At 41.8% G+C, this 27,613-nt stretch overlaps 2 protein-coding genes across 2 annotated transcripts in view; both read right to left on the reverse strand.

Moving 5' to 3' along the window:
* The window catches only part of TTC23L (tetratricopeptide repeat domain 23-like), a 78,858-nt gene extending 71,778 nt beyond the window's left edge, over positions 1 to 7,080 (reverse strand). Inside the window, exons 1-3 of the mRNA XM_011969118.1 lie at positions 6,948 to 7,080; positions 5,491 to 5,565; positions 620 to 806 (exon numbers count right to left, since the gene is read on the reverse strand). Of these exons, the coding sequence (XP_011824508.1) occupies positions 620 to 806; positions 5,491 to 5,558 (255 nt within the window). The 5' untranslated portion in view covers positions 5,559 to 5,565; positions 6,948 to 7,080. The remainder of the gene's footprint in view (positions 1 to 619; positions 807 to 5,490; positions 5,566 to 6,947) is intronic.
* A 6,592-nt stretch (positions 7,081 to 13,672) lies between these two features.
* The window catches only part of RAI14 (retinoic acid induced 14), a 150,653-nt gene continuing 136,712 nt past the window's right edge, over positions 13,673 to 27,613 (reverse strand). The window contains exons 12-17 of the mRNA XM_011969119.1: positions 26,940 to 26,994; positions 23,970 to 24,088; positions 21,601 to 23,136; positions 19,628 to 19,777; positions 16,492 to 16,557; positions 13,673 to 15,598 (exon numbers count right to left, since the gene is read on the reverse strand). Of these exons, the coding sequence (XP_011824509.1) occupies positions 15,521 to 15,598; positions 16,492 to 16,557; positions 19,628 to 19,777; positions 21,601 to 23,136; positions 23,970 to 24,088; positions 26,940 to 26,994 (2,004 nt within the window). The 3' untranslated portion in view covers positions 13,673 to 15,520. The remainder of the gene's footprint in view (positions 15,599 to 16,491; positions 16,558 to 19,627; positions 19,778 to 21,600; positions 23,137 to 23,969; positions 24,089 to 26,939; positions 26,995 to 27,613) is intronic.

Here is a 27,613-nt window from a genome sequence, read left to right on the forward strand (position 1 = left end):
TTTTTTTTTTTTTTTTTTAAGTTAAAGGTAACAGCAACAAAAATAACCAAATGAAAATTTTTAGGTTTTTCAAATTTTTATTTTATTTTTTTAGAGACAAGGTCTCATTCTGTCACCCAGGCTGGAGTGCAGTGGCACAATCATGTGCTCACTGTGGCCTCAATGTCCTGGGTACAAGCTATCCTCCTGTCTCAGCTTCCCAAGTAGCAGGCTCCCTCCACCATGCCTGGCTGCTTTTTAATTTTTTTATAGAGACAGGGTCTCACTATGTTACTGATGCTGGCCTCAAGAGATCCTCCTGCCTCGGTTTCCCACAGTGTTGGGATTACAGGCATAAGCCACTGCACCTGGCCTAATTTTTAGTTTAAAGCTAGGAGCAGAAATGCCCCAAGGAGGAACAGACAATGAACCATGCAGATCTAACTCAAATCCCAGCACTACTGGAACCAGAAGGTGGGCTGGCTACCTAAGTATGCTCTGCTTTGTTTTCTCCTACTTACAAAGAAAGATGGCACCTTCCTCTATTTCATACGCTTCAATCTGCATCTAAGGCATAGCTTCTGTAATCATGAACATATTTTTAAATGGAAGCAAAATTTTTGTGAGTTTTTTGTTTTACCATTTTTTCCTTAATCAGCTGAGCTACTTTCTTCTGGGATTGGGCTAATTTCTCTCTGGGATGAGACATACAGTCTACGGCCTTCTCCTCTTCTTTAGCTTTAGTTTCCTCTTCACTCTCTCCACATCCACTGGTGTGATACAACTTATCTGTTTGCTGGTGAGCTGGGATCTCGGTTTGCTGTGACCTGTAGGTATGAGAGAAGGGATTCAGGATTTAACCACCTTTGCCATCTCAAACAAGGTAAAATTGAAGGCATAGCTCTCGCAGCTGAGGGATAGGGACATGCTTTCTAACATAAACTTGAAGGAATAAAGCTAAACTCACGTCACCCTCAAAGCTTAGCATTAAGACAGCAATGTGGTGGTTCAAATGAAGCCTAGTTATAGAGGTGCAGCTCTACTGCTTACTAATCACGTGACCCTAACCAAGTTATTAATTTAGTTCTCTGTAAAATGAGAATATGAATGCCTACTTGATGAGGTTATGGGATTAAATGAGATAATACTCATAAATCAGCACACTGTGTGGCCTTTACTAAGTGTTCCTTTCATGTTAGCTATTAGTATATCATTAGCTCCAGGACAGGACTGCTTCTAGAAATGAGGGTGTTGAACTGGAAGATCCCCAGGAACATCTGTGTTCTAAAAATCTGATCCAAACAAGGAAAGAAAATGGATATAATGAAATAAGGGAAAGGAAACCAACATTTTGAGGCTAGACTTTGCATGTCTTCTTTCTCGTATCTTAAAAGCTTCAACATGTGATGGCCAAGAAAAGAGGACATGGGTCCCACCAGAGAGAGTGAGGGAACCCTATACTACATCAAGTGCAGGGCCAGAGGAGAAATATCCTTAGTTGTGTTAAAAAGAACTATATCCTAAAATCGCCAGAAAAATCAGTAAAGTGCTACAGAAGAAACAGAATTTTGAGATCTTAGGAGCAACAACAGAAATTTTAAGTATAAATAAGTCTCCCAAAGGACTCATCTTTGTACTCACAATAACTCAAAAGTTCAGCCACTGAGTAGTTTTGAAAATAAAATTTACCTTTCTTTTCCAGTGATTGCTTAAATTGTGAATGTTCAATGTGTAAATAAAAGAAAAATTCAGAAAAGCACAAAAAGCTTAAAGAGTGAATGTTCAATGTTTAAATAAACGAACATTCAGAAAAGCACAAAAAGAAAGTAACTGCCACGTGTAATCTTTTACACCAGGTTTGAAAAATGACATGCTAATATTCTTCTAGAGTCCTATTCTAATTAACTTATCAAGAGGCACATGGGCAAACCAGGTTGTGTAGATAGGAAAGCAACATTTCTTCAGGCCCAAGCGCAGGCAGGCTTGCCTTCTGCCCACAGCTGAGCATGCTTTCAGTAGACAAGCTAACTTGATGGGACAGCCAAGGAAGGTTGGCGATGTGACCTGATCAGAAGACAGGTGATAAACTTCCTTTTCTCTGCCTGGTGAATTCCATACTCCACCTTCAAGATGCAACTCAGACGTCATCACTCCTGGAAGTCTTTCACTGGAGTAGCAATAAAGGCAGCCTCCAAAGGGCTTTCAAAAATTTCCCCCAAACCGCTAGTACACTGTGGGGTTTTTTTATTGTTGTTTGATTTTTTTTTTTTTATTGTTGTTTCTTTGGCTTGTTTCTGAGCATTCTTTGCCTCCTGGCAAAGTAAACTCCAGGGCAGGGGCTGAGCCTCATTTGTTTCTGAAAACCTGATATCTGGCTCACAGTAAAAACAAATAATGGCCTGTTAAATGATGAAAAAATGAATGAGAAAAGAATGTGCAGTTTTTAGAATGTTTGAAAACTATTGAGCAGAGAGGAAATCTGTGGCAAGAGATCATAAGTCGGCTGACTCTGGGCATGCTGCCTGTAAGCTAGCCCTGCTCTGCATGGAGCAGTTAAAAAATAAAAAAGAGATCATACCTCAATAGAAAATTTTGCTTAAGCTGCATATTTCACAGACCTAGAGCAGAAGTTAAATCTATTGGAGTCACTAAACAGATTGCTAATTATGGGTATTAAAAATTATAAGCCCAAAGTATTTTAAGTTAAGCCTTGAATAACATTAAGGTAAGACCGAAGGTAGCAAACTTCAACCTTAGGGACTTCAAAGGAATGATAAACATTGAGGTCTTGACAAATGATTTGAGAATGTAAATCCCTGAATTAGCTTTGAACGTCATGTTATAAAAGGTGAGAAAGATGGCTGGAGAATCCTGACCAGTCAGACATCTCAAAGGATGGTCAGAATAAAAAGAAGAGGAGGTTGAATGGAAGGTCTGCCTTGCCAGGCTTATAACTTATTCCATATGTTACCATCATAAATAGGAATTCTGATTAGTAACGTTCAATATAAATTATCTGATTATTTCCCAGATATTTTACTGTGAACATTTTTATGAACTTCAGTTTTTATAGTCACATAACCCTTAACATCAAGATATTTTATGAATTTAAACTTATGCTATCCAGATGGGGCACAGTGGCTCACACCTGTAATCCCAGCACTTTGGAAGGTCGAGGTGCGTGGATCACTTGCGGTCAGGAGTTCGAGACCAGCCTGGCCAACATGGTGGAACTCTGTGTCTCCTAAAAAATTCCACAATGAGCCCGTAATCCCAGCTACTTAGGAGGCTGAGGCACGAGAATAGCTTGAACCTAGGGGGCGAACGGTGCAGTGAGTCAAGATCATGCCACTGCACTCCAGCCTGGGTGACAAGGCAAGACTCTGTGCAGGGAGCCAAAGGCCAGTGGGACGTGATCAACTCAGCATTCCACTGGAGATGATATGATCAAACAGCAAACTGTTTATCATGAATGCAGGATGTGAGCAAACTCACCAGTGCTCCTGCTGACAGAAGGTTTGCTGGAGGCAATCACTCCCTGGCGCTGAGGTTATCTACTGTGACATCTAGAGCCTGTTGTTCGAGGAATGCAGTCTTGCAAGCCTACTCTGGACTAAGCAGCTGACCCCTCTTCCACCCCCCTTCTCACCATCTCTTTTGCCTAATAAATATGGAGGGCTGTGTACAGCTCAGGGCCCTTGTCCACTAGAGGCAAGGTGCCCCCTGACCTCTTCTTCCAAATATACTCTTTTGTCTCTTGTCTTTTATTCCTGCATTCACCCCTCCTTTGTTCAGTCTACCAGGGATCATGGCAGGTTACATAGGGACCCCCAAACAGCGACAGAATCTCGTGCTCCACAACTCTGTCTCGAAAAAAAAGAACAAAATGCTATCCTATATGGTAACTACTAGCCACATGTGGCCATCAAGTACATGAAATATTGCTAGTCTGAATTGAGATATGCTGTAAATGTAAAATATGTGCTGTATTTTAAAGAGTATAAAAAGATAAAATATTTCATTGATAATTTTTGCATATTTTGTATATATTGAAATAAAGAAAATACAGTATTGAAATTAAATTCATGTGTTTCATTTCACCTTTTAATATGGGTAGCAGAAAATTTTAAATTACGTATGTGGCTTGAGTTATATTTCTATTTGATGGCACTGGTATAGAGCGATGGTTCCCAACTAAGGATGACTTTGCCCCAAAGGGAAATCTGGCAGCGTCTGGAGACAGTTTTGCTTGTCACAACTGGAGCTAGTGCTACCGGCATCTAGTGGATAGTGGCCAGGGATGTGGCTAAAAATCCTATAGTATATAAGACAACCCTCCACAACAAACAGTTATCCAACCCCAATGTCAATAGTGCAGAGATTGAGAAACCCTGGTATAGAGAATGGTTAAAGAATGGACTCTAGCTGGGCACAGTGGCTCATGCCTGTAATCCCAGCACTTTGAGAGGCTGAGGCAGCAGGATCACTTGAGCCCAGGAGTTCGAGACCAGCCTAGGCAACATAATGAGAACCCATCTCTATAAAAATGTAAAAATTAGCCAGTTATGGTGGTGTGTGCCTGTAGTCCTAGCTGCTCGGGAGGCTGAGGTGGGAGGATCTCTTTAGCCCAAGAGGCCAAGGCTGCAGTGAGCTGTAATTGCACCACTGCACTCCAGCCTGGGTGACAGAGCAAGACTGTCTCTAAAAGCAAAACAAAACAAAACAAGAATGGATTCTAGAGTCAGAATGCCCAGTTTAAATACCACTTACTAGCTGTGCAACTTTGGGCAAACTCCCTAACATCTCTTTGATTCATACTCATCTATAAAATGTACCAATAACAGTACCTCCTTCACAGGGTTTGGGGGGATTAAATCAGCTAAGATGTTTAAGGTACTTAGAACAGAGCCTGGTACAAGTATGTGCTCAATAAGCATTAGACAATATGAAAGTTTTATTTACTGTTTCATAAAACTTAATTTTCTCATTAACTTTGTTATAGCTAACTCTCTACAACTTTGCCAATCTTGTTATAACTAATCTATTTTTATTTTAAAAACTTCTAAAATTTCCTTAAGTCAGGAAAAAGCAATCTTCTATCATGCATAGGTTGTAAATACAAACAGATAATATAGCAGAATCATTATTAAAGCACATCACAGAAAGACAACCTTCTTTTTTTTTTTTTTTTTTGAGACAGTGTCTCTGTTGCCCAGACTGGAGTGTAGTGGTGCAATCTCAGCTCGCGGCAACCTCTGCCTCCAGGTTCAAGCTATTCTCCTGCCTCAGCCTCCTGAGTAGCTGGGATTACAGTCGCGTGCCACTACTGCACAGCTAATTTCTGTATTTTTAGTAGAGACGGGGTTTTACCATGTTGGCCAGGCTGGCCCTGAACCCTTCTCTTTTATATAATGTTCATGCAAAGCTCCTCACCCAGGTTTGCCTTAAGCAGGAGGTCCCAGTGTTTCAGCCCAGTGAGTACCTGTGATGTCAAAATTCTGTGATACTTACATACGGAAGCAGAAATCCCAGTCGATGTCATTGCTAACAGTTGGGATACGGATGGGGCTGGCTTGCATCTTCTTCCTACCAAGAATCAGGTAAGGTCAGCTTTGGGAGAAAAGGCTGGGTGTCTGTTCTATTTTCCCCCTCTGGGATGCTATTAACATTAAACTAAAACTGCTCAAATATATAACCCATCCTAAATCCACAGACTACGCATACTCAGATATGGAGACCGCTGGAAGACAGACGGTCTTTAATTTGCCAAATTAAATGTCAGTTAAATTTATTTCCCCTAATTTCAGCTCCACTCTACTTCTCCAAAATCCCTGGCCTTTATGTCTCAAAGCAAGCACATTTACAGCTCCTGGGTCATCAAAACTATGGTCACCTACTCAACTCAGATATTGTTTTTGCAGGTCTGACGGCATGACGGATTTAAGCAAAGCAACCAGTTCTCAGTGGTAAACGAAGCACAGTGTGTTGGTTAATTCTGCTTTTTTTCGCTGGGGTCATTTCACTAATTAATAGCAGATTCTAGTAAAGGGGTCACAAAGCGGGTACAGAGGCTCACGCCTGTAATCCCAGCACTGTGGGAGGCCGAAGCAGGTGGATCACCTGAGTTCAGGAGTTTCAGACCAGCCTGGCCAACATGGTGAAACCCTGTCTCTACTAAAAATACAAAATTTAGCCCGCTGTGGTGGTGTACGCCTGTAGTTCCAGCTACCCAGGAGGCTGAGTTTGTAAGTATCACAGAATTTTGACATCACAGCCGGGAGGCTGAGGCAGGAGAATCGCTTGAACCCGGGAGGGGGAGATCGCAGCAAGCCGAGATCCCGCCACTGCACTCCAGCCTGGACGACAGAGCGAGACTCCATCTCAAAATAAAATAAAACAATAAAATGAAATTCATGTGTCTGTTTTAGTTGTTGCTGTTAGATGATGGGGGAAACCTCGGAAGCACATGACGAAAAATGTGATTTCTAAATACAGTATTTGTGAAATTCAACTCTCAAGGAAGGCTATGCCAGGCGCTTAAACCAAATCCAAATCGAACGCAGTTATTTACTGAACGTTAACATCCACCAAGTAGCCTCTCATTTCACTCTCCAGAAATCACTCATTCCCGCCGACCCCTGAGTGGCTTTCTGACCCAGGCTCCAGAGCATCCACTAACCGAAAATCAGAAAGGGAGACTCACTAATTTCTCTTTTTAACCTCCACTTTAAACACTATGCCCACAGCAAGGCGTTCTGATCTCTCAACCTTCCGGACTCTGTTCCTATGATGTTCCGCATGGCCCTGAACACTAAACTCTGGTCCCCCGCTCAGGTAGGAATCGCTCCTCTTTTCCTGCTGTGGTTCCGCGGTCACTCCGTTAAGCCCTGACGCCACAGGTCGGGCTCTGCTTAGCACTGACCCTGCTGCGGAGGCTCTAAGAGAACGCGCGAGTGCGCACAGCACACCTTGCCCAAGGCGGGGAATCCACGCCCCGGAACCAGCCTCCCCGCTCCCTCAGCGCGACTGCGCGGCTTCTTCCCGCTGCGTCGGCCTCCTGATCCTGGCCGACCTCGGTCCGGGCGCCAAAGCGGTGCCTCGCAGAAGTTATACAGCCTGCGAGGTCCCCTTTATCTTCCGCAACCCAGGTTCCGGTCAAGGAGACAATACCGTTGCCATGGGGACGGAACGCTACGGGCCTGCTGGGAGCGCCTGTAGCCATAGCGACGCGGGGCGCTTCCGGTTCGGAGAGTCCCTGTTGGCTAGAGCCTACAGCAGCTTACGGCACCCTCCGCTTTCCGGTCCGCGCAGGCTAGACGCTTACGGCCTCCGACTCGCCCCAAAACTGGCCTCTGCATATTGTATCTCACGAGACCTTACCACTCGGAGGTGAAGGCATAGGAAGAGAAGATACATTCCGTCCAAAGATGGAAGGGAGCACTGGGCCCCACGACCCTACCTATTTAAAGCTGCGACGTGTGCGGGCTGGATTCGGCGACAATCCCTTGCTGCGGATCACCCCCACAGCTCCTCGGGAGTTTTGTTTTCGTGGACCCCAGAGGAAAGGCTTAGATATGGCTGTTGACTGTGCTGGCATCGTCTGTTCTACCCAGTCAGATTGGAGCTAGGCCTGGTTAGGAAAGCGGATTGCAGGAAGTGAGTAGGCTAAGAAATCAACTACTTTAAGATCTGCTAATGGTTAGCTGTTCAGCGAGGGAGTCGGACACATTTAGCACTTAGCCCTAAATAATGCAGCCATATCTTACCCCTTCGTTGGCCTGGAATACACAGTGTGTGGAATACACAGTGTGTGTAATGCACAGAAGGAGCAGAGGCAGTTGTGGCCATACCCAAACAGCGCCAGCTCTTAACAACGCTATGTTGAAGGATGTTATTATGAAACCTGTCACAGACTAGGCCTATGGCAAGTCAAGTTGGAGTGAATGTGTCCCAGTTGTTTTCAGAAAAGAGCAGACTAGGTAGAGAGACAAGGAGAACATTGAGAATGTGACAGATGGTATTATACATTTGGTGTTTGTTATTTCCAGCTCGAGGATGGAAGTTTAATTGCCATTGATCCAAGACTGCCAAGAAAGCCTTTCTAGGGTTAGCTTGGAGGAGTTATTTAAATGAGTTTGCTTGCATATCTCTTAAGTAAAGCCTGTATGGTCTGTTAACTCAAGATTTAAATCAGTACCTTCGAGCTCCATAGTCACAATTTTGGAAAGATTCCCCCACTTCCTCGTTTTTCCTAAGAAAACTCTCAGCGTGGAACAATGATGACAGCAATGAACTTGATTTCAGAATGTCAAGGTTCTGGTTCTGACAAGTGTGTGGGTCCCAGTTTTCTTGCCTATAGAGTGAAAGTACTTGTACCACTTAGTTTCTGAAGCTCCTTCTGGTTCCAGGTTTCTGTAAGGGGTAAACGATTTTTGTGACTCCATGAACAGTAACATGTATGGCAGTAAAAAGGAAGACTGTTTCCTGTTCTCCAACATTTATTTCTCTCACCCCTTGTTAAGTTGGTCATCAAATGGAAAGGTTTTAGTGTTCTTTCATTGTGGGAAGTGGCTATGGGATTGTTTCTAAGTATATTAACGGTAATGTCTCTCTTCTAAACTTTTGCTTTTGCTGATAATTGTGAAGGGAAGTGGAACCAGAACAGACACTGAATTCCCATTCCTGAAGCTAACGCTGTGATTCGGCCTCCATTTCATTAGCTCTGACCAGAAGCACGTTGCCTGCATCTGTAAAAATTATAAATCAAAATAAAAAAACTTTGATGACTTTTTTTTTTTTTTTTTTGAGACGAAGTCTCACTCTGTGGCCCAGGTTGGAGTGCAGTGGTGTGATCTTGGCTCACTGCAACCTCCACCTCCCTCCCGCATTCAAGCAATTCTCTTGCCTCAGCCTCCCAAGTAGCTGGAATCACAGGCCAGTACCTGTGCCACTACCGTCTGGCTAGTTTTTGTATTTTTAGTAGAGACAGGGTTTCACTATGTTGGCCAGGCTGGTCTCGAACTCCTGACCTCAGGTGATCTGCCTGCCTCGGCCTCCCGAAGTGCTGAGATTACAGGTGTGAGCCACCGTCCAGCCAGAACTTTGAAGACTCTTGAAGTTCTGTGGTATTTTCTTTCCTTGCCACGTTAACCCTGTCCCCCAAATGTAAGCTTTAGTTGTAGTATATACACTTTTAGGTTTGTTCACTAACTCTGGAATGGAATCCCACTAATCGAAGTGGATAGTGCTTTTCCACTGTGTGTATTCACATTCTCTCCCCTGATCTGGAGGTAGAGGTGGCAAGTATTGCTATTGCAGAAATTGCATAGAGGAAGCAGTCTGGAGGGTTTTCTAGGCTCTTACAACCCCAAATCAAATATTATCTCCAAACTATTCTATCTCCAGGAACTGTGAATTTAAGGGGAGGAAATCCAAATAAACTTTCTCTTGGAACACATTGTTATGGCCTCTCAAGGGAGGGTTAGATGCCTTGCTTCTGAACTCCCGCAGTATCCTGTCCACAAGCTCATCATGATTCTCACATTGTACTGGCATTTCTGTTTGTTTGCAAGTTTCTCCAGTCTCCATACATCTGTCCTTCCACCCAGACAAAAATCTTTGTGGAATACCTACTCTGTGCCTGATAATGTTCTAAGCAGTAGGAAAGCAAAAGTGAACAATAAGAATGATTTTGCTTTCCAGGAATTTCTGTTCTACTAGATGAAGAAAAACACAGCTGCTAGTAAACAATAGTGTCTCTGCAAGTTACAAAAAGGCATAAGGCTTAGGAAGTATGCAGCAACATTGTATGAATTTGGGAAAAGCCTCTTCTTCCAGCCAGACTCAGACCGCTGCTAAGGAGTACAGCTTTGGGAACAGAGAGTGGGCTAGAATTCAGGACTCACTCACTTCCTTAGCCAGATGAGTCGCCTTAAGAAAAAGTGGGCCAGGTGTGGTGGCTCATGCCTGTAATCCCAGCACTTTGGGAGGCCGAGACAGGTGGATCACAAGGTCAGGAGTTCAAGACCAGCCTGGCCAACATGGCGAAACCTGGTCTCTACTAAAAGTAAAAAATTAGCTGGGCGTGGTGGCAGGTACCTGTAATCCCAGCTACTCGGGAGGCTGAGGCAGGAGAATCGCTTGAACCTGGGAGGCAGAGGTTGCAGTGAACCGAGATTATTCCATTGCACTCCAGCCTGGGTGACAAGAGCAAGACTCCATCTCAAAAAAAAAAAAAAAAAAAAAAAAGGAAAAGAAAAAGAAAACGTGATAAACAGTTATGGAGAAAAATAAAACCAAGTGAGGGATATAGAAGGTGATGTGGCCATGGCGGGAGGGGTGTGCTATCTTACATAGTATGGTTAAACAGGGCCTCTCTGACAAGATGACACTGAGAAGAGACCTCAAATCGTGCAACAAATTGGGCAAATATCTAGAACATTCTAAGATGTTAACAGCAAGTGCAAAAGCCCTGAGGTAGGAGCAAGTTTAATGGGGTCAAAGAACAGCAAAGGGCAGTAGGAATGAGGAGGAAGGAGACAAAAGACTGTTCCAGTAAAGTAGTGGGGCACTGGGTCATGGAGGGCCTTTTAGGCAATCCATCCGTCTAAATATTCATCTACCCACTCAGTGAATACAGAATACCTGCTAGATACCAGGCCCTGTTTGGCCAGCTATGAGCTCCTTGTGAGCAGGAGCTGTTATCATTGAGCCTTTAGCATTCAGCACAAAAACATTTAATAAACTACAAATGACCTTTAGGAACTCCACTAGAAGAGATTCTGGCCTACCTGTGCGCATCAGTTTCCTATTGTTGCTATAATAAGTCACCACAAACTCAGTGGCTTAACAAACCACAACTTTATTATTGTATAATTCTGGAGGTTGAAAGTCTGAAATGGGTGTCACTGGGCTAAAGACAAGATGTCTGCAAGGGTGGCTCCTTCTGGGAGCTCAAGGAGAAAATTTTTTCTTAACCTTTTCCAGCCTCTAGAGCTTGCCTGCATTCCTCGATTTGTTCTCTTCATCTTCACAGCCAGCAGCAATGCAGCATCTTCAAATCTCTGACCCTTCTTTCCATTTTAAAAGACACTTCTTGTTATACTGGGCCCACCTGGATAATCTTATTTAAAGGTCAGCAGATTAGCAGCCTTCATTCTATCAGCAACCTTAATTCCTCCTTGTCATGTAACTTATTCACAGGTTAGATTCACAGCTAACGAATTCACAGGTTCTGAGGATTAGGACATGGACGTCTTTGGGAGGACTTATTCTGCTTACTAGAGTGTGTAACTTAAATGCATGGCTTTAAAAACATATGGAGGTGACACATAAGGAGCCCGCTTCTCCTGGCTGTTAGCAGCTTATATCATTGGACTGTGTCCTGCTCCTTTCTGTCCCTTACTGATGTGGTTTGGCTGTGTCCCTACCCAAATCTCATCTTGAATTCCCACGTGTTGTTGGGGGAACCTGGTGGGAGATAATTGAATCATGAGGGTGGGTCTTTCCCATGCTGTTCTTGTGATTGTGGATAAGTCTTACGAGATCTGATGGTTTTAAAAACAGGACTTTCCCTCCACAAGCTCTCTCTTTGCCTGCTGCCATCCATTTAAGACGTGACTTGCTCCTCCTTGCCTTCTACTATGACTGAGAGGCCTCCCTAGCCATGTGGAACTGTAAGTCTATGAAACCTTTCTTTTGTAAATTGCCCAGTCTTGGGTATGTTTTTATCAGCAGCGTGAAAATGGACTAATACTCTTATGTATCCTCCACTGTATAATCTGGTACATCCAGTTATGATTCTTGAATATGCTGTTTCTTCCCATTTTTAGAGCCTGCTTTATAGTAAGTATGCAGGAATATCTCTTTGCTTTCCTCCTACTCACCTCGTGGGGGCTTTACTCCTCAAAGAAGCCTTTCCATCTACTGGAACCCATATTGATTGTTCCCTTGCCCAGCTCCTGTGGCTCACTGAGCCCTTCTTCTTTTGTTTCTCAAATATGTCACACACTCCCATAATGCTTGACAAATCTCTGCCCTGATCTGGTGAACAGAAATTGCTACTCTTGTGAATGCCCTGGTTCCTTGGTCTGTGGCTTTTTCCAGCTCACTCTTGGCCTTGCAGTCTGCCTCTTAATTTTGCTCAAAAAATGACCCCCATCTTTGTTGGATAATATTTCTGCTATTGTCAGCACCCAATATTCTTGTTATGCCATATTGCAAAAGGTTGTGCTTTGACATGTTCAGGGAGTGTTTTCCCCTCACAGCGTATCACGTATTTATCTTAAGATGGGTGGGTTTAATTACTAAAGGCTTTGGCATTTGTCTTGAAGTGTATGTAAGGAAAACAAATTAATGACTCATTATTATTAACCAACATGAAGGGAAAGGCCATTCTTTCTCAATGTGATGATATGAACAATATTCTATTCATTTTTTTCCTGCCCATATCATATCTTGATGGAAGCTAATGTAAAAGTGAGCAATTTGAAAATTCAAAAAATCCTTACACGTGTAAAGACATACAAACATACATAGGATAGTCATTGTATTATTGTTGTAGCTGCAATACTAGAAGCAATTAAATGTCCATAATGTGGAATTATCAAGATAAAATATAGCACAACCATACTTATGAAATTTTATTCAGCAGTTAAAAAGAATGAGATGTGTATGCTGACAGAGAATAATCTCCAAGATATTTAAAGAAGAAAGAAAAATACATGCCTACATGTACATATAGACAGAGAATGTCTCAGGTCATCGAAGAAGCTTACTAGATGTTGCTTCTGGGGAGATGCACTAAGGATTGGGGAGTAAGAGAAAGATTTACCTGTGGTTCCTTTCACTTGTCCTACAGTCTCAGCTGCTATCTAATTGTGGAGGCAGGAGAGTTTCTTTTCATATCCTGACTTTGCCTTATGAAGCGTTTCTGTCCATCAGAGATGACTGGTTTGGGTTTATCTCAGTTTCCTCCCCAGCTGAGTGTCCCCACGAAGTCACCTTCTGAGTTGTCTGGTTGGCCACAATTGAAATAAAAGGTTCAATTGGGTATCACACACATGCTTTCTTTGAAATAAAGTTTCAGTGTATAATAGGAAGGCACAATGAAACTGAAGTAGAGGTGGTGGAATCATGTTGTAAGTGAAGGGAAATGGCCTTCTAACATTGGAGTATGAGAAACAATGCTAACTCCTTAAGTAATTGTACCTATTTCATGTCATTTTAATTATGATTTTAACCTTGCCAGAATTCACCTGACAAGAGTTTTGTCAGGAATGAATTGAATTATCTTTGTAATGGGGCAGGAAAATGTATTTGGATTTTTTTTTTTTTTTTTTTTTTACTGTGTGTATGTTTTACTTTTTCAAAAAAAGCAAGAAGCAAGAGGGAAAACAATCCAGTGGAGGCTTCCAAACAGTTAAAAAGACTGCAGATTAAATGAGAGGAATTGTGGATTAAACGACTGTGATTCAACTGCCCCAAAGTGGCTGATACTCGGGGCAGAGCTCAGGGTGAATCCAAGAGCTGGGAAAAGGAAATGATGTGAGACTTTGTGTGGAACAGTGCGGATAACTCACACCAGCTGAGCACAGCACAGCCTAGAAAACCCATCACACTGAAATGCTGTTGAACTGATCTTCAGAAGCCACACAGAGATGCTTCTGAATACACCAAAAATCAACACCAGAAGTGCAAAATGAAACAAGTTTATTATTTTCTCCAATAACTTCTGTAAATTACAAAGACAAAATACTAAACTACAGCATATAACTTTTCAATATTTAACCAGAGTACTCGTAATAAATACGCATCCGGAAACAAGATAAAAGGCTACACCTCGTCAGGCATCCTACAAAAATGTCTCAAGTTTTATATACTCTGCAGCATTTCTGTGCGGGGGCAGAAGGGGCTGTTTTGTATTTTCTGAAGTGCTGTGACAAAAGGTCCTTTCACATTTCTTTGGAGCATTTTTGAAATTGCTTAACTATAATTAAACAACTTAAGAAAAGTAACACCAAGCTTTAAAGCCATTTTTGCTTTGCTGTCATTGGTCCTCATCCAATACAGATCAACATATCATCCAGCACAGCCAAGCACCCACTGAGCCCAGGCAGCCCTGTGGGACGTGGGCCCTGTCAGAGCCGGCCCTGCTTTCCGTTAAATACTTTGGAAAGTCCTGGATTCTGTCTCTCTCCCTCAACGAGACTAATGCCATAAGGGAAGCTGCAAGCATGTTAGAAACATTTTGAACCTGAAAGTAAAGTGAACAGAAATATTTTTTCCCGAGACCTCTGCTATGCACCATAATATTACCATATCAGGGTTTTTAGCTTCAAAGTTGAAAAACAGATTGTTACTAACAGTCCTTCCAGAGATCATTTATGGGCGCTGGTAGAGTCAGGGCATTCAAAAACATTCAACGGGTAAAAAGAGGATTTGCTAGATTCAGAAATGCGCTACAGTTCTGAAGACACCATGGCTGAAAGTTCTAGGGGTGTTGGTGGCAGCTCATAGAAGGTCTGGCATACATAACTACCTTTTGCTATAGCTGAAAACTTTAAGGAAAAAGTTACATTTTTAAAAAGTCTCAAGCATGGCTACCTAAAAAGTATTTTGTTAATATAATCTGTAATTTCACTTATTTAGGGGTTTAGATATGAAAACATCTTTATGAGCCAATAAAAATATTACAGAGAAAAAAATACTTTTACAAAAATTGAGGTTAAGAACTATGAGGCATTTCTTTTGGCTGTAAACACAGTTTACTGTCCCTTGTTGAAACACAAATGTTTGGATTTCCTGAGCTTCACGGATAACAGCAGGAGGCAAGTTTGCATAGAAAATTTGCAATATGTCAACAATTTACTTAAAAAAAAGAACTTTTAAGGACAACTTGCTTTTGTTTTTAAGTTTCATATTTTAGTTAATAGCGCTCATCAAACTGAATATTGATAAGCACAGTGATAAGATATATAAGGCAGATGGGAAGAAAACATGGAATTAGAGTTTTTAAATCCACACGATACCATGATAAAGGGTTTTAAGCAGACACTTCATAACTAGTGCCATACTAATTTAGTTAGAAATTAAATCATGTTTTGGAATTGAAAGCCAAAGGCAAAAAGAGCTCTCATGTGCTGAATGGCACTGCCCAAGTACAGCAATGGAAGGAGCATATTCACTGCAGGAGGCCTCAGTACATCACTCGGTGGTGATGAAGCCACTCAGCGGGTCAGGTATGAAGGAGGGGGCCCCCCTGCCAGCATCAGGACCAGACCTCTGGGCGTGGCTGATCCCAGCTCTGGAATCTGAAGGGATGACAGGAACTTTCACCTCTGCTGGTTTGAAGTCTCTAAGTAGTTCTGAGGCAGGCAGTCTTCTCCTGGGACAAGTCCTCAGAAACCTTTGGAAAGGGAAGAAGCTACGCTAGGCCACAGTGCATACCACACATGAGAACAATGGCAGCGGCTGCCAACAACTCTGGATCTAACACAAAGACGGATGACAAGGGGGGCAGTGTCCTGCCAAGGAATCCACTTTACTTCTTTTGAGACTGGTTTTTACACATGGTAAGGATTTGCTTCAGTACTTTCTGGACATCTTCATCCATCTGGCCCTAGGATATTCAAACACAAGATACTCATTAGAACCTAAATTAAGCCATGGGACTTTCTTCTCTGGGGAATGAGATGGCTGACTGCAGTGAAGATCTGGGGTATTTTCCCCCATCTTTCACAGGAATGTCAGCCCTATCATTTTCCAAATTTCTATGAGGAACTGAGTCAAAGAAAGTGTCCTGCCTTCATCCAGCTGGAACATGAGGTGGCAGTGTCTACCAAAACCCTCAGCAAAAGCTATCTGGGTCTCAGTTGCAAATGTGAGTCCAGCAGCCAGAACACCAAACATCATAGAGCCAAGGCAGCACTGGTAACTCTGAGGAGATCAGCATTGCTGGAGAATAAAGCCCCGGTCCTCCCAATGGAGGACCACATTGTCCCTCATTCCTCAATAAATGATGGGAGGGCAGGGCGTGGTGGCTCACGCCTGTAATCTCAGCACTTTGGGAGGCCGAGGTGGGTGGATTGCTTGAGCTCAGGAGTTTGAGACCAGCCTGGGCAACATGGCAAAGCCCCACCTCTGCAAAAAATACAAAAATTAGCCAGGTACGGTGGTGGGTGCCTGTAATCCCACCTACTTGGGAGGCTAAGGTGGGAGGATCACTTGAGCCCATGGGTTGAGGCTGCAGTGAGGCAAGATGATGCCATTACACTCCAGCCTGTGTGAAAGAGTGAGGCCCTGCCTTGAAAGATGGGGCTGTTCCTGGTAAACAGGGCATGAGGCTCCTGACACGGAACCCAAAGCAATGCAAAAGGCGTATTCGGGCTTTCCAGTGGAAAGGATTCTCCTCTAATTCTCGTTCATTCCACTAGTGAAATGATGGGAGTTCTGTCAACATCTGCTGCCATATTTCTTTAGGATGTCCAGAGACTTCAAGGGGCATAACCATACCTGCACAGCATACAGAAGATGCATTCTGTAAACTGATATGACCTCCTGGTGTTGTTTCTTGCATTCCTAGAAAGGGAATATTTCACATTGTTAATAAGCTTAGGAGATCTTCAAAGAACAAAAACAAAAAACTATGAGAAAGCTGCAGTCAAATGCTCCCCCAAGTGGTCCCCTCCACTTTATGCTAGCATTGGAAGTTTCTAAAATTGTTGTGGCCTTACTGGCTTGTGTATTTCTGAATACTTGTCAATAATCTTAGGGAAAAGAGTCTTGGTATGTCAACTCTAGAAAAAACTGTATAAAAAGGAATTATTATAATCCCATTTGGTTTTAAAAATATATGCACTTTGGGAGGCTGAGGTAGGTGGATCACTTGAGGTCAGGAGTTCGAGACCAGCCTGACCAACATGGTGAAACCCCGTCTCTACTAAAAATACAAAAATTAGCCAGGCGTAGTGATCGGTGCCTGTAATCCCAGCTACTCAGGATGCTGAGGCAGAGGAATCGCTTGGACCTGGGAGGCAGAGGTTGCAGTGAGCCGAGGTCGCGCCACTGCACTCCAGCATGGGTGACAGAACAAAACTCTGTCTCGAAAAAATAAAATATATATATGTGTGTGTGTGTCTATATATATGTGTGTATATATGTGTACACATACTTATGCAAATACAGCTACATTAAATGTAAATATTGCAAGGAAATACATCAAATGTAAAAAGTGATTATCTCAGAGTTATTGAATTATGGAAAATTTTTATTTATAGGAAATTGTTAAGACTTTTCTGTATTTTTCAACTTTTCTACAATGACCAAATATGTACCAATTTAATTTTAAAGTCTATTATTTTTAAGGGAATTATTGATTACCCACTATATGGCCAGTGTTATATAATCCTTGGGGAGCTCAATTATTTAGCTCTCAGTGTACCAAGGAGGCAAAGAGGCTGGTGGCCCCAGTCTCCAGTGGTTCCTCAATACAGCCGCTGATGCTTCTATTTCTCCTTGTTGAGCTATTATTCCAGTTCCTCTCAGTGGCTGTTTCAGGGGTCTTTATCTCTGAAACTCTTGTTCTAAGAGCCTGTCCTCTCAGAACATGATGAACATCATGAAAATTGAGACCATCATATATGGATTACTTCAAAAGTGTACAAAAGTCCATAATACCCATTCTTCCTTCCCTCCATCAGTGTCAGAATATGAGGTATCTTTCCTGTTATTAAGGGACACTTTAAAACCCGTCCTTTAAGTTCACACCATAAGAAGGCACATTTGGCACTTCTCTGTGTTGTTCCCTCCCCACCTTTCAGCAATCCCTACTCAATTATTTATGATTTTATCTTTAGATCTGTCTTCCTTTCTATCCCTGCTTCTGTCATCATTTGCTTGGCTTCGATATCTGTGTGAATGATCCATCTAACACCTGAACCTCTCAGTTCCTCAACTTCAGCTTTAATAACGTGCTCCTCTTCGGTTCAGCAACTCCTCTCATGGCCGTAGCCCTGCGTCTGTCATTACCACCTCTGATATCTCAACTGAAAGCATCCCTCACCCTAACCACCACTTCCCATCTTTCCAGCAAACTTGCTTCAGGCTTCCCCCAACCCCTGCTGCGACTGCTTAGCCCCACCAGATACCTATCTACTTACTCACTTTTCTAGCAGCCAGTCTACTGCAGTCCAGATTCTACCCTCCTCCCCATTCCACTGGAATGGTTCTCACCAAGGTTCCCAAAAGCCAGCTAGTCCACGTGTCAGTCCTTGCTGAGTAACAACATATTCTTACTCAGGCCTTCAAGATTCAGCACAAGTATAACTCCCGTAGGAAGCTTTTCATGACTCAGCAAGATTGGGTAGACACATTTCCTTTGTTGTATGCCCATGGTATGCTGGGCGTCTCTTTGTTGATAACTTTATATAGAGTATAAACTCCATGAGGGCAGGGACTGAGTCTTATTCATTTTATATCATCAGCACCATGTATAATACTGATGTATAGTAAGAGCTCAAACATATGTTGCATAATTATAAGAATTACTGTATAAACCAATAGCACTTTACCTAAAAGTCTGTAATGCCATTTTATCAGAAACCTGACCTCACTACATTTAGGTCTATTCTGAAGAAATCATCAAATCCATGTTCTGTTTGTATATGGAAGCTAGAGACAGTCCAGGACAGACTAACTCTGGATTTTAGGTAGAAAACGTAATGTACCCATGCCAACTCAAACCTTAACAGATACTGTGGTAAGCTAAATAATGGCTCTCGAAAGATGTCCACATCCTAATTCCCAGAACCTGTGAATGTTACTTTATATGGCAAAAGGCATCTTGCAGATGAAATTAAGGGTTTTGAAATGGAGAGGGAGATTATCGTGGATTATCTAGGTGGGCTTTAGGTGTAATCACAAGGGTCCTTATAAGAGGGAGGCAAGAAAATCAAAGGCTGAAGGAGGAGATGGGAAGACTGAGCAGATGCTGGAGTGATGTGCCTCGAAGATGGAGGAAGGGGCCATGAGCCACGGAATGCAGGCGGCCTCTGGTAACTGGAAAAGGCGAGGAACCAGCCCTGCCAACAACTTGAAGTTAGTCCAGTGAAAGCGATTTTGGACTTCTGTTCAATGCAACTATAAAATAATTCACTCATGTTGTTTTAAACAAATTTGTGGTGATTTGTTACAGTGGACCCAGGAAACCAATTTAGATAAGGAAGGGCTTTCCTGGGTGAAATAAGGAGAGGGGCCAAGAAGCAGCTTCAGATATATAGAGATGCAACTGCTAGAGATCCTGGCCCCTAACAAGAAAAAGCTCTTGCCACTGCCAGAGATGGGGAATGTTGCAGAAAAAGGAGAAGGGGCAAAAAGGGTATGAGTGAGCACGTAGTCTCCTCCCACTGTCCTGTCGGTTCTTTCCTTCGCAGTGAATATCTGATCCATTGCATTGCTGATAACGACTGAGAATTCCACCAGTGGCTTCCTCTTTTGCCCTCACTGAAGAAATCAGTCAACTGCTCATTGAAGTACATTCCTTTGGGCTGGGAATCTTTTTGTTCATGCCCACTTGCCCTAGCAGCTGAGATGGTACGGAATCTGCCAGGCCCTCCACCCCAAACCAGGCAGCAGAAGCAAGCCCGCTCACCGCCAGCTGGTTCTGGAGCTGTTTGACTTGCTGCTGCAGTGCCTCCAGCTGCTGACTCTGCCTTTTGGATGAGCTTGTTGAGTAGGAGAGCTGGGAGAGGCTGTTCAGGGCCTCCTTCAATTTGGTGACTTCCTTTGACATCTCGTTTATCTAGGAACAAAGGAAAATGGTATTAACAGGCAGTAACTGTCTGCAAAGCAAAATTTCATATATTTCTAAGCCTCAAACACAGTCATCTCTTTTGGTCTCTGGGACTTAAGACTTTGGAACAATTCCCTTTTAATACATTTAAATAAAAAAACTCATAAAATGAAACAGATAACAAAATCAGGCAAACTAACAAAGCCCACCGCATCCATTAGGTTCAGATAAAGGCCCTTGAATTACATATTATGTTTTGGTGATGGTGGTAACAAAAGCTGTGATGTTGGTTTCCTATTTTAAAAGGGGTATGATTGAAAAAAAAATCAGAATTAGGATTTTAGGCTTTATTTGGAGACAGCTATATTTCATCCAATACCGCTGACATGGGCGATCAGGAATAAGGCCTAGGAAGCCTGCTATCTCTGGACATCTTTCTTTAAAGTAAACACAAGTAACTCCCCACCGTACCCCACCACTCGCTAATCCCTGTTTCTCTGGCTGGTAAAGCTCTTTTGAAACACTCATTACAAAAGAATAAAGATAAGTAGTCTCTAATGAATGCCATTCGGAACCTCTGAGACAGGGGACTAGAGATGCAGAGCTGATTGAGGTGTGGAACCATCCCCGCGAACTTTCCCTTTGCTTCCCTCCTTCCTCCAGCAGCATGATCAGCACCATCTCCTGTGTCCAGTGCCATCTTAAACTGCTGGGTCGCCACATTCCTCTTCCTCTCCTATATACCTGTCAAAGGAGGGGCCGGCGAGGGTAGCTTTTACGCTGACTTGAGGGGAAGCTGATGGACCTTAGGGAAGCAGGATTAAGTCTAGGAGTATTTTAGTTTCACATTATGGAGGAATCTGTTCTGAATTCAAAAAAATAACTTGAAGTTTGAGGTGGATCACAAATACTTTTCAGTTTGCAAGTTCACTTCTGATCCCCAACACTGCTAAAGCTTCTGTAAAATGATTTTTGAAGGACAAATATGCATCACATATGTGAAAATGCTTTAGTATAAGGAGAAGTGGCCAAAGATTGATGTTTGCTTATTTATTATTTTTTGAGGCAGGGTCTTACTCTGTTGCCCAGGTTAGAGTGCAGTGGCGTTGATATGGCTCATGACAACCTTGACTTCTAGCGCTCTAGTGATTTTCCTGCCTTAGTCTCTTAAGTGGCTGGGACTACATGCTCGCACCACCATGCCTGGCTAATTTTTAAATTTTTTGTACACATGGGGTCTCACTATGTTGCTGAGGCTGGTCTCAAGCCATCCTCCCATTATGGCCTCCCAAACTGCTGGAATTAGAGGAGTGAGCCACTATGCCCAGCAGATGTGTTTTTAAAATATAAATACCCAACAAACTATTCTTTTTTTTTTTTGAGATGAAGTCTTACTCTGTTGCCCAGGCTGGAGTGCAGTGGCCTGATCTTGGCTCACTGCAACCTCCACCTCTTGAGTTCAAGTGATTCTCCTGCCTCAGCCTCCCTAGTAGCTGGGATTACAGGCATGTACCACCACGCCCAGCTAACTTTTGTATTTTTAGTAGAGATGTGGTTTCACCATGTTGGCCAGGATGGTCTCAAACTCCTGACCTCAAGTGATCTGCCCACCTCAGCCTCCCAAAGTGCTGGGATTATAGGCGTGAGCCACCACATCTGGCCAATCCAACAAACTATTCTTAATGTGGCTTTGGGGACAGATAAAGTTCATGTGCAGAGTCTCTGAGCATTCACTCCAGTTTAGTGCCAACACTAGAAGTATTTAATATAGTAAAAGCCAAAGAGACTAAGACTTATTGCTAGAAACCCAACAGCAATGCAGTTTCACCAACCTTTTTATCCTTATCTTCCTCCAGTTTTGAAGAGCTCTCAGAATATCTTTTCATTTCTGCAAGTTCTTCCTGAGCTTGCTGGAATTTTTGCAGAAGTTCATTTACTTCTTGCTCTTTGGATTTCAAGAGAGTCTGAATATTTTCCTTTTCTCTTTTCACCTGTGAGACCTCACTTCTAATCTGGGCAACCTCTGAATGGACCTTCTCTTTCTCTTTCACTGATTCCTTTAATTTCGATGCCAACACACTCACTTCACTCTCTAAGGATGACTGGAGCTTTTCATAGGAAGACCGGGGTACCATTGCATCAGTCATAGCAGCTTTCTCTTCTAAGAGTTGTTTCTCCAGCTTTGCTACTTCCACTTCCTTGCTTGCAAGGTGTTCCTTAAGATTGCTTATTTTTTCTTCCATCTCTTTTGCTGCAGTCCGCAGCGTGGTTATCACTTGCAAATGTTCTGTGATAGAGACAGAGTTCTCTTTCTGTGCATCGACCAGTTGTTTGAGCTGGGTCAACTCGTTCAACACTTTTGAATACTGAGACTTCATTTCGGACAGTGCATCTTCTGCTTTAGCCCTGGACACGTTTGTCAATTGCATCAGTTTCTCATGCTCTGCTTTATGGATATATTCAGCTGTGATATCCTCTAGAGATTTCCTCTTCCTGTAATCCTCCAGTTCAGCCTGGGCTTCTTTGTACAGCTGTGACAGCTCGCTCACCTGTTTGTTGAGTTCATCTATCATCCTATTCATGGCTTCTTTCATGTCCTCAGCTTCATCACTGGCTTCCTGTGTCATCTGACTTTTTAGTGTATCTTTTAATTTCATGATTTCTTCTTGGGCCTCTTGGTATTTCTCAAACAAAAATGCTTTCTCCTTATTCATGTTCTCAATAACAGAGCAATATGAACTTTTCATTTCCTCGTACTCTTCCACAGGTGGCTTAATCACTGTACCTTTCTCCCTCTCTACCAGCTTTTCCTCTAACTCTCTTACTTTCTCTTTATTTCTTTCACTTTCTTCTAATGCATTCTGCAGATCCTGCTTGAGCACATTTATTTCCTCTTCCGTGACCCTCAGCTCGTGGAGATGTGAATAATTATCCATGCTCTCAGGCGAGACAAGACCCAGTTTCATCTGCTTCTGCACACTAAGGACTTCTTTCATAGCCTCCTCGTATTTGCTCTGAGTTTCTTTAAGTTTCTGGCTGAGGTCAGAGCTGTTCTCGGAAATCTCAGTGTTGTTTAAGCATACCAGTTCTGCCCTTCGGGACTGGAGTTCAACCTGTAGCTGTTTTCTCTCTGCTTCAGAGCTCTCTAATCTCTTCTGTAAATCTTGCAAAATCTCTTGCAGTTGCTGAATTCTGACGTCACTGTCAGTCGTGGATTTACCTAAATCATGTATTAAGACAGGTGGAGATGATTTGGAGTCTGGGGGAGAGGTTTCACCAGGTTTTCCCAGGGATGAGCCCAAGTCAGTTTGGGTGGAATGATATGAGTCAAAGCTTAGGTCTGCTTCTGCCTCCTTGGGTGATTTGGCCTAGGAAAAAAAGCAAGAATTAAATAATACCAAAGGGGTGGTTAGCTAAGCCAGCAACTAGAATGAGAGGAGTAAATCTGCAACTTTGATATGGGAGAGTAGCATGATCACTTTGCCTGTGTATTCTCATGCCATGAAAAAAGATGGTCTGGGACATGAGTGGGACTAATGACACAAAGCTTGCTTTGGGTTCTATTGGGACAGATGATTTGTGTCACTTTGAAAACAATAACATTGTTTACAAAGCCTCTGATTCAAAATTTTACTTCATTTCTTTTATCATTCTGCTTATCAAGAGGGGTAATGGATATATAGTACAGCTATTTCTTCTTCTTATTTTTTGGTACAGCCATTTCTTATCAAGCTCTTAAACCTGTTAAGTGATCAACTTTACTAAATGAATGGATAATATTATATATATATGTACACATACACACATATAATTTAAAACATAAAATTTTAATGTATATATAAAATCAAAATATAAAATTTTATATATAAAATTATACGTATCATTCTATGTATATAGTATATTTTATATAGAATTTTTCTATAAATTTTGTTTACATTTATTTATATAATTAAACATATAGAATTTTTAATACTGATCATACTATGTATATAATCATATATAATTTACCAGTTGAATAATTTACAGAAAGAGTTAATGAATAACACTCTCATGAAACGAATAATCTGAAACTATAAGATACTTAAAGCTAATATTTAAAAAGAAACTGATGTACACATTTAAAACAAAATACATCTGACTACTGAAAAGACCAAGAGCTTGACTCTACAGAATAGTCCATGACAGCAATCTATTTATATACCTGTAATTTATCTTGTAACTCCTTATTGTGTAAGGTAAGGGAAGCAACTTTTGCTTGCAATAGGGCAAGAAGATCTTGTTGGTCAGCTTCAGAACTTATATCCAATAAGCTATCAGCACCTTGGGAAAGAGAAAGACATTTAAAATAACTTAAAACAATTAAACTCTTATTTCTCTATCCTGAGACAAATTCACTTGCTAGCCTAATCCAGTTCTTCTTCCTGGTCCTAACTATAAAACGCCCTAGCAACTGGACGGATGAACTAAAATTTGCATGTACTGGGGTTTCCTTACTGTGGATTGCTAGCACAATACTGGATACATGTGTATACAAGGCAATTCTGAAAATTGATGGATTTGGTCATATATTTCCTATTCATTTGCCTAAGTGTCACATCTAGTTGTTTTTGGTTCTTCCCTGTGCCTTATAAGTCTCAATTCTGGGAACTGTTTTAGAAATGTCTCTGGAATCTGGTTTATTTCTTTGCCCCTACCACCATTACCGTAATTCAGACTCTATCACTTTACTTGGAAACCCTGCAAACAGCTTCCCAACAAATCTCTGCCCCTCTCCTCTTCCCAGTGAAACTGTACCCTGCACAGCAACGTCAGACCAGTCTTCCTAAAACATACCTTGATTGGGTCATTCCTTTGGGTCAAGTGCTTTCATTATTTTCCCTCCAAAAATAATTTTCAGATTCCTTTATCTGGGTTCAGACCGCTATGATTTGGCCCCAGTCTACTTCTTCAGGTTCATGACGCTGCTACTTTTCTAGATTCCGGTTTTCCTGAGATTCATGGTTCCCATCACACACTCTACATTCTCAACACATGGCTGATTCTTTCATTCTTTATCCACAGGATCGCCCCGCAGAATCTCTCTGCCTAGAGAATTCTTAGGCATCATGTCAAACTTTGCCCAGTACTTGAAGCATTCAATGACCACTCTAGCATGAAACTGTCTTCTCTGAATCCCACATTAATCCCTGTTGGTAACCACAACTTTCTGACATCCTACTGATTATCATGCTGAAATTACAACTTAAGGAGTGCTATTCAAGGTGCTCACTGAGACGGCAAACTTCCTCCAGAAGGCAATGCAATGTACTGCTTCCTTCATCTAGAAAGTCCTACAAAAAATATGTCAGCTGGACAAAACAATGTGCTTAGTGAAGTAACTGTGTGAATTTCTCGTCCAAGCTTTATATTTTATTACTTCTGGAGGTGGAATGTTGCTCTGTCACCCAAGCTGGAGAGCGGTGGCACGATCTCGGCTCACTGCAACCTCTGCCTCCCAGATTCAAGCGATTCTCCTGCATCAGCCTCCCAAGTAGCTGGGACTACAGGTATGCTCAATAATGAACTACTACATAAAATCTCAATAATTTTATGTAATAGCTAATTTTTGTATTTTTAATAGAGACGGGGTTTTGCCATGTTGGCCAGGCTGGTCTCGAACTCCTGACCTCAGGTGATCTGCCCACCTCGGCCTCCCAAAGTGCTGGGATTACAGGTGTGGGCCACCATGCCCTGCTCAAACTCCCTAATTATTATAACTAGTACATACTTTACCCACACTTTGAAAAGCACTGATCTGCTTTTTATTTTCTCACAGTCATGTAATGCAAAGATGAAAACTTTAATCTTAACTTGGAAGGATGCAAAATGGCCTTTCTTCATAGAAATCCTTGCTTCTCATCATAAGTCTGATGCCTAAATCCCAGCTTTCTGAGTTTCCCTGACATGAAGTCTGGTGAGTGTGAAATGAACTAGGGAATTGGGAGCATAAATAAAATTCTAAGAAATAAAGGCTATTTCTAAGATACAGTGAATGTTTTTTGAAGTACCCAATGTAACATTTGTTTAGTTATATCAACACTGATCTCTGCCAGGAATTAGAAAGTTTAATGTTTCTAGGGCCATGTGTGGTGGCTCATGCCTATAATCCCAGCACTATGGGAGGCCAAGGTGGGAGGATCACTTGAGCTCAGGAGCTTGAGACCAGCCTGGGCAATACAGTAAGACCCCATCTCTAAAATAAATAAACACATACATACATACACACATAAAAAATATTTCTAAGTTCTACAAATTAAAGGCTCCAAACACCTATGAAATATACAACAGATTAAGACACTGAATGCTAGAGCAAAAATGGACCTTTGAAATAATTTTTTCCACATTTTAAGTGGATTCTAAAGATACTATATTACATTCTTAGAGGGTAAATTATTCTTAGGAGGCACTCTTTAACAGACACAATGCATTAAATCCTATGATCATAAAGGCAATACGATTACATATGATTTCATGAACATTCTTGTCTTTGCGTGTGTCTACTTAAAATCCACAGTAGGAAAGTTAGATGGGGACAGTCATGGAGGTGGCATGGTGGGTTCTCCCTTCATGAAATCATGTGCTGCTCAGCTGCAAAGAGTGTGGTTAGCAGACAGCAGAAGCCTATGGACCTCATCTGAAAATAATGTTTTTAAATGCGTAAGAGAAAATATACAGGCTACAGTAACTTAAGAGCTTATTTGGTAACAATAACAAGAACTGGCAGCAGGTCTCATAACTGCCGTAATTTTTAGCAGCAATATTGTAAGCATTTCAAGATATCTGCAGTCACACTAAGGGGATAGGAATTCTCTTGGTGACAAAATCGCTGGTCTACTAATATCACTGGGGCTTCTTGCCTGTATTCATAATGGAAGGAACTGCTAATATATAGTTTGGGACAAATGAAAATAAAGATGTATTTTTCAAAATTCAAATTCAGAGACTCTTTAAAATGCAGGTGAAGGCACCCTGAAGTACAGAGTGCATCAGCCTGTGCATTACTGGCAGCTCTGTGTGGACATGCTGGCTCGTGACCTTTTTACACAGTACCCCCGCTTGGCCTTTGCTCTCTTTAAATGGACATGAAACAGTTGGGTTGAAGGAAAAAAAACCAGATGCTTCCTCATCTTACCTGTAGTACTGTCACTTAGTCTGTCTTTGTTTTCTCGTATAGAACTGATCTCAGCCTATTGAAACACAAAAATGACTTAGAGAACATTTCTGAATGTAACATTGCACAAAAGAATCAAGCAGACTTTCTTCCTTGAGCTTATGCAGAGCAGATCTGGCATTATCCTACTAGAAAAGCAGCTAGAAAATCTCAAAGAAAGAAGATATTTTAAGCTATAAATGAGTAAAAGTGACAATTATCCACTAAGTTTAATTTCTAAAACATTAGAAGTTCCAGAGGGTATATCAGAAGTTTCATTTAGTGAGGACAATGCAAATATATTTAAGATTACAGTAATTTTATGTAATTGCTAATTTACTGAGTTATGTACTAAAAACTGAGACGCAAATACTGCTTTCATAGTGAAGTCAAAGAGAAGTTCTATATGTCTGCATTATACATTGATTGAAATATTTTAAAGCAGATTTTTTAGCTTGATCATTTCATAAGTTATCTGCTATTAATTATTAACCTTTCTAAGGGAAATGGCAATAAATATCATCTAGTCTTAGATCGGCAATAGATTCCCCAAAGATTTTCTCTAATCCTTTGTCCCTGAATATCTGTTAACATACTGTAAAAATTCTTGGAACTTCAAAGCCACACTCTCATTTCAAAACATTACAGTGACTTGC

The sequence above is a fragment of the Mandrillus leucophaeus genome, unplaced genomic scaffold (assembly GCF_000951045.1).
Source record: "Mandrillus leucophaeus isolate KB7577 unplaced genomic scaffold, Mleu.le_1.0 Scaffold873, whole genome shotgun sequence".
Lineage (NCBI taxonomy): Eukaryota > Metazoa > Chordata > Mammalia > Primates > Cercopithecidae > Mandrillus > Mandrillus leucophaeus.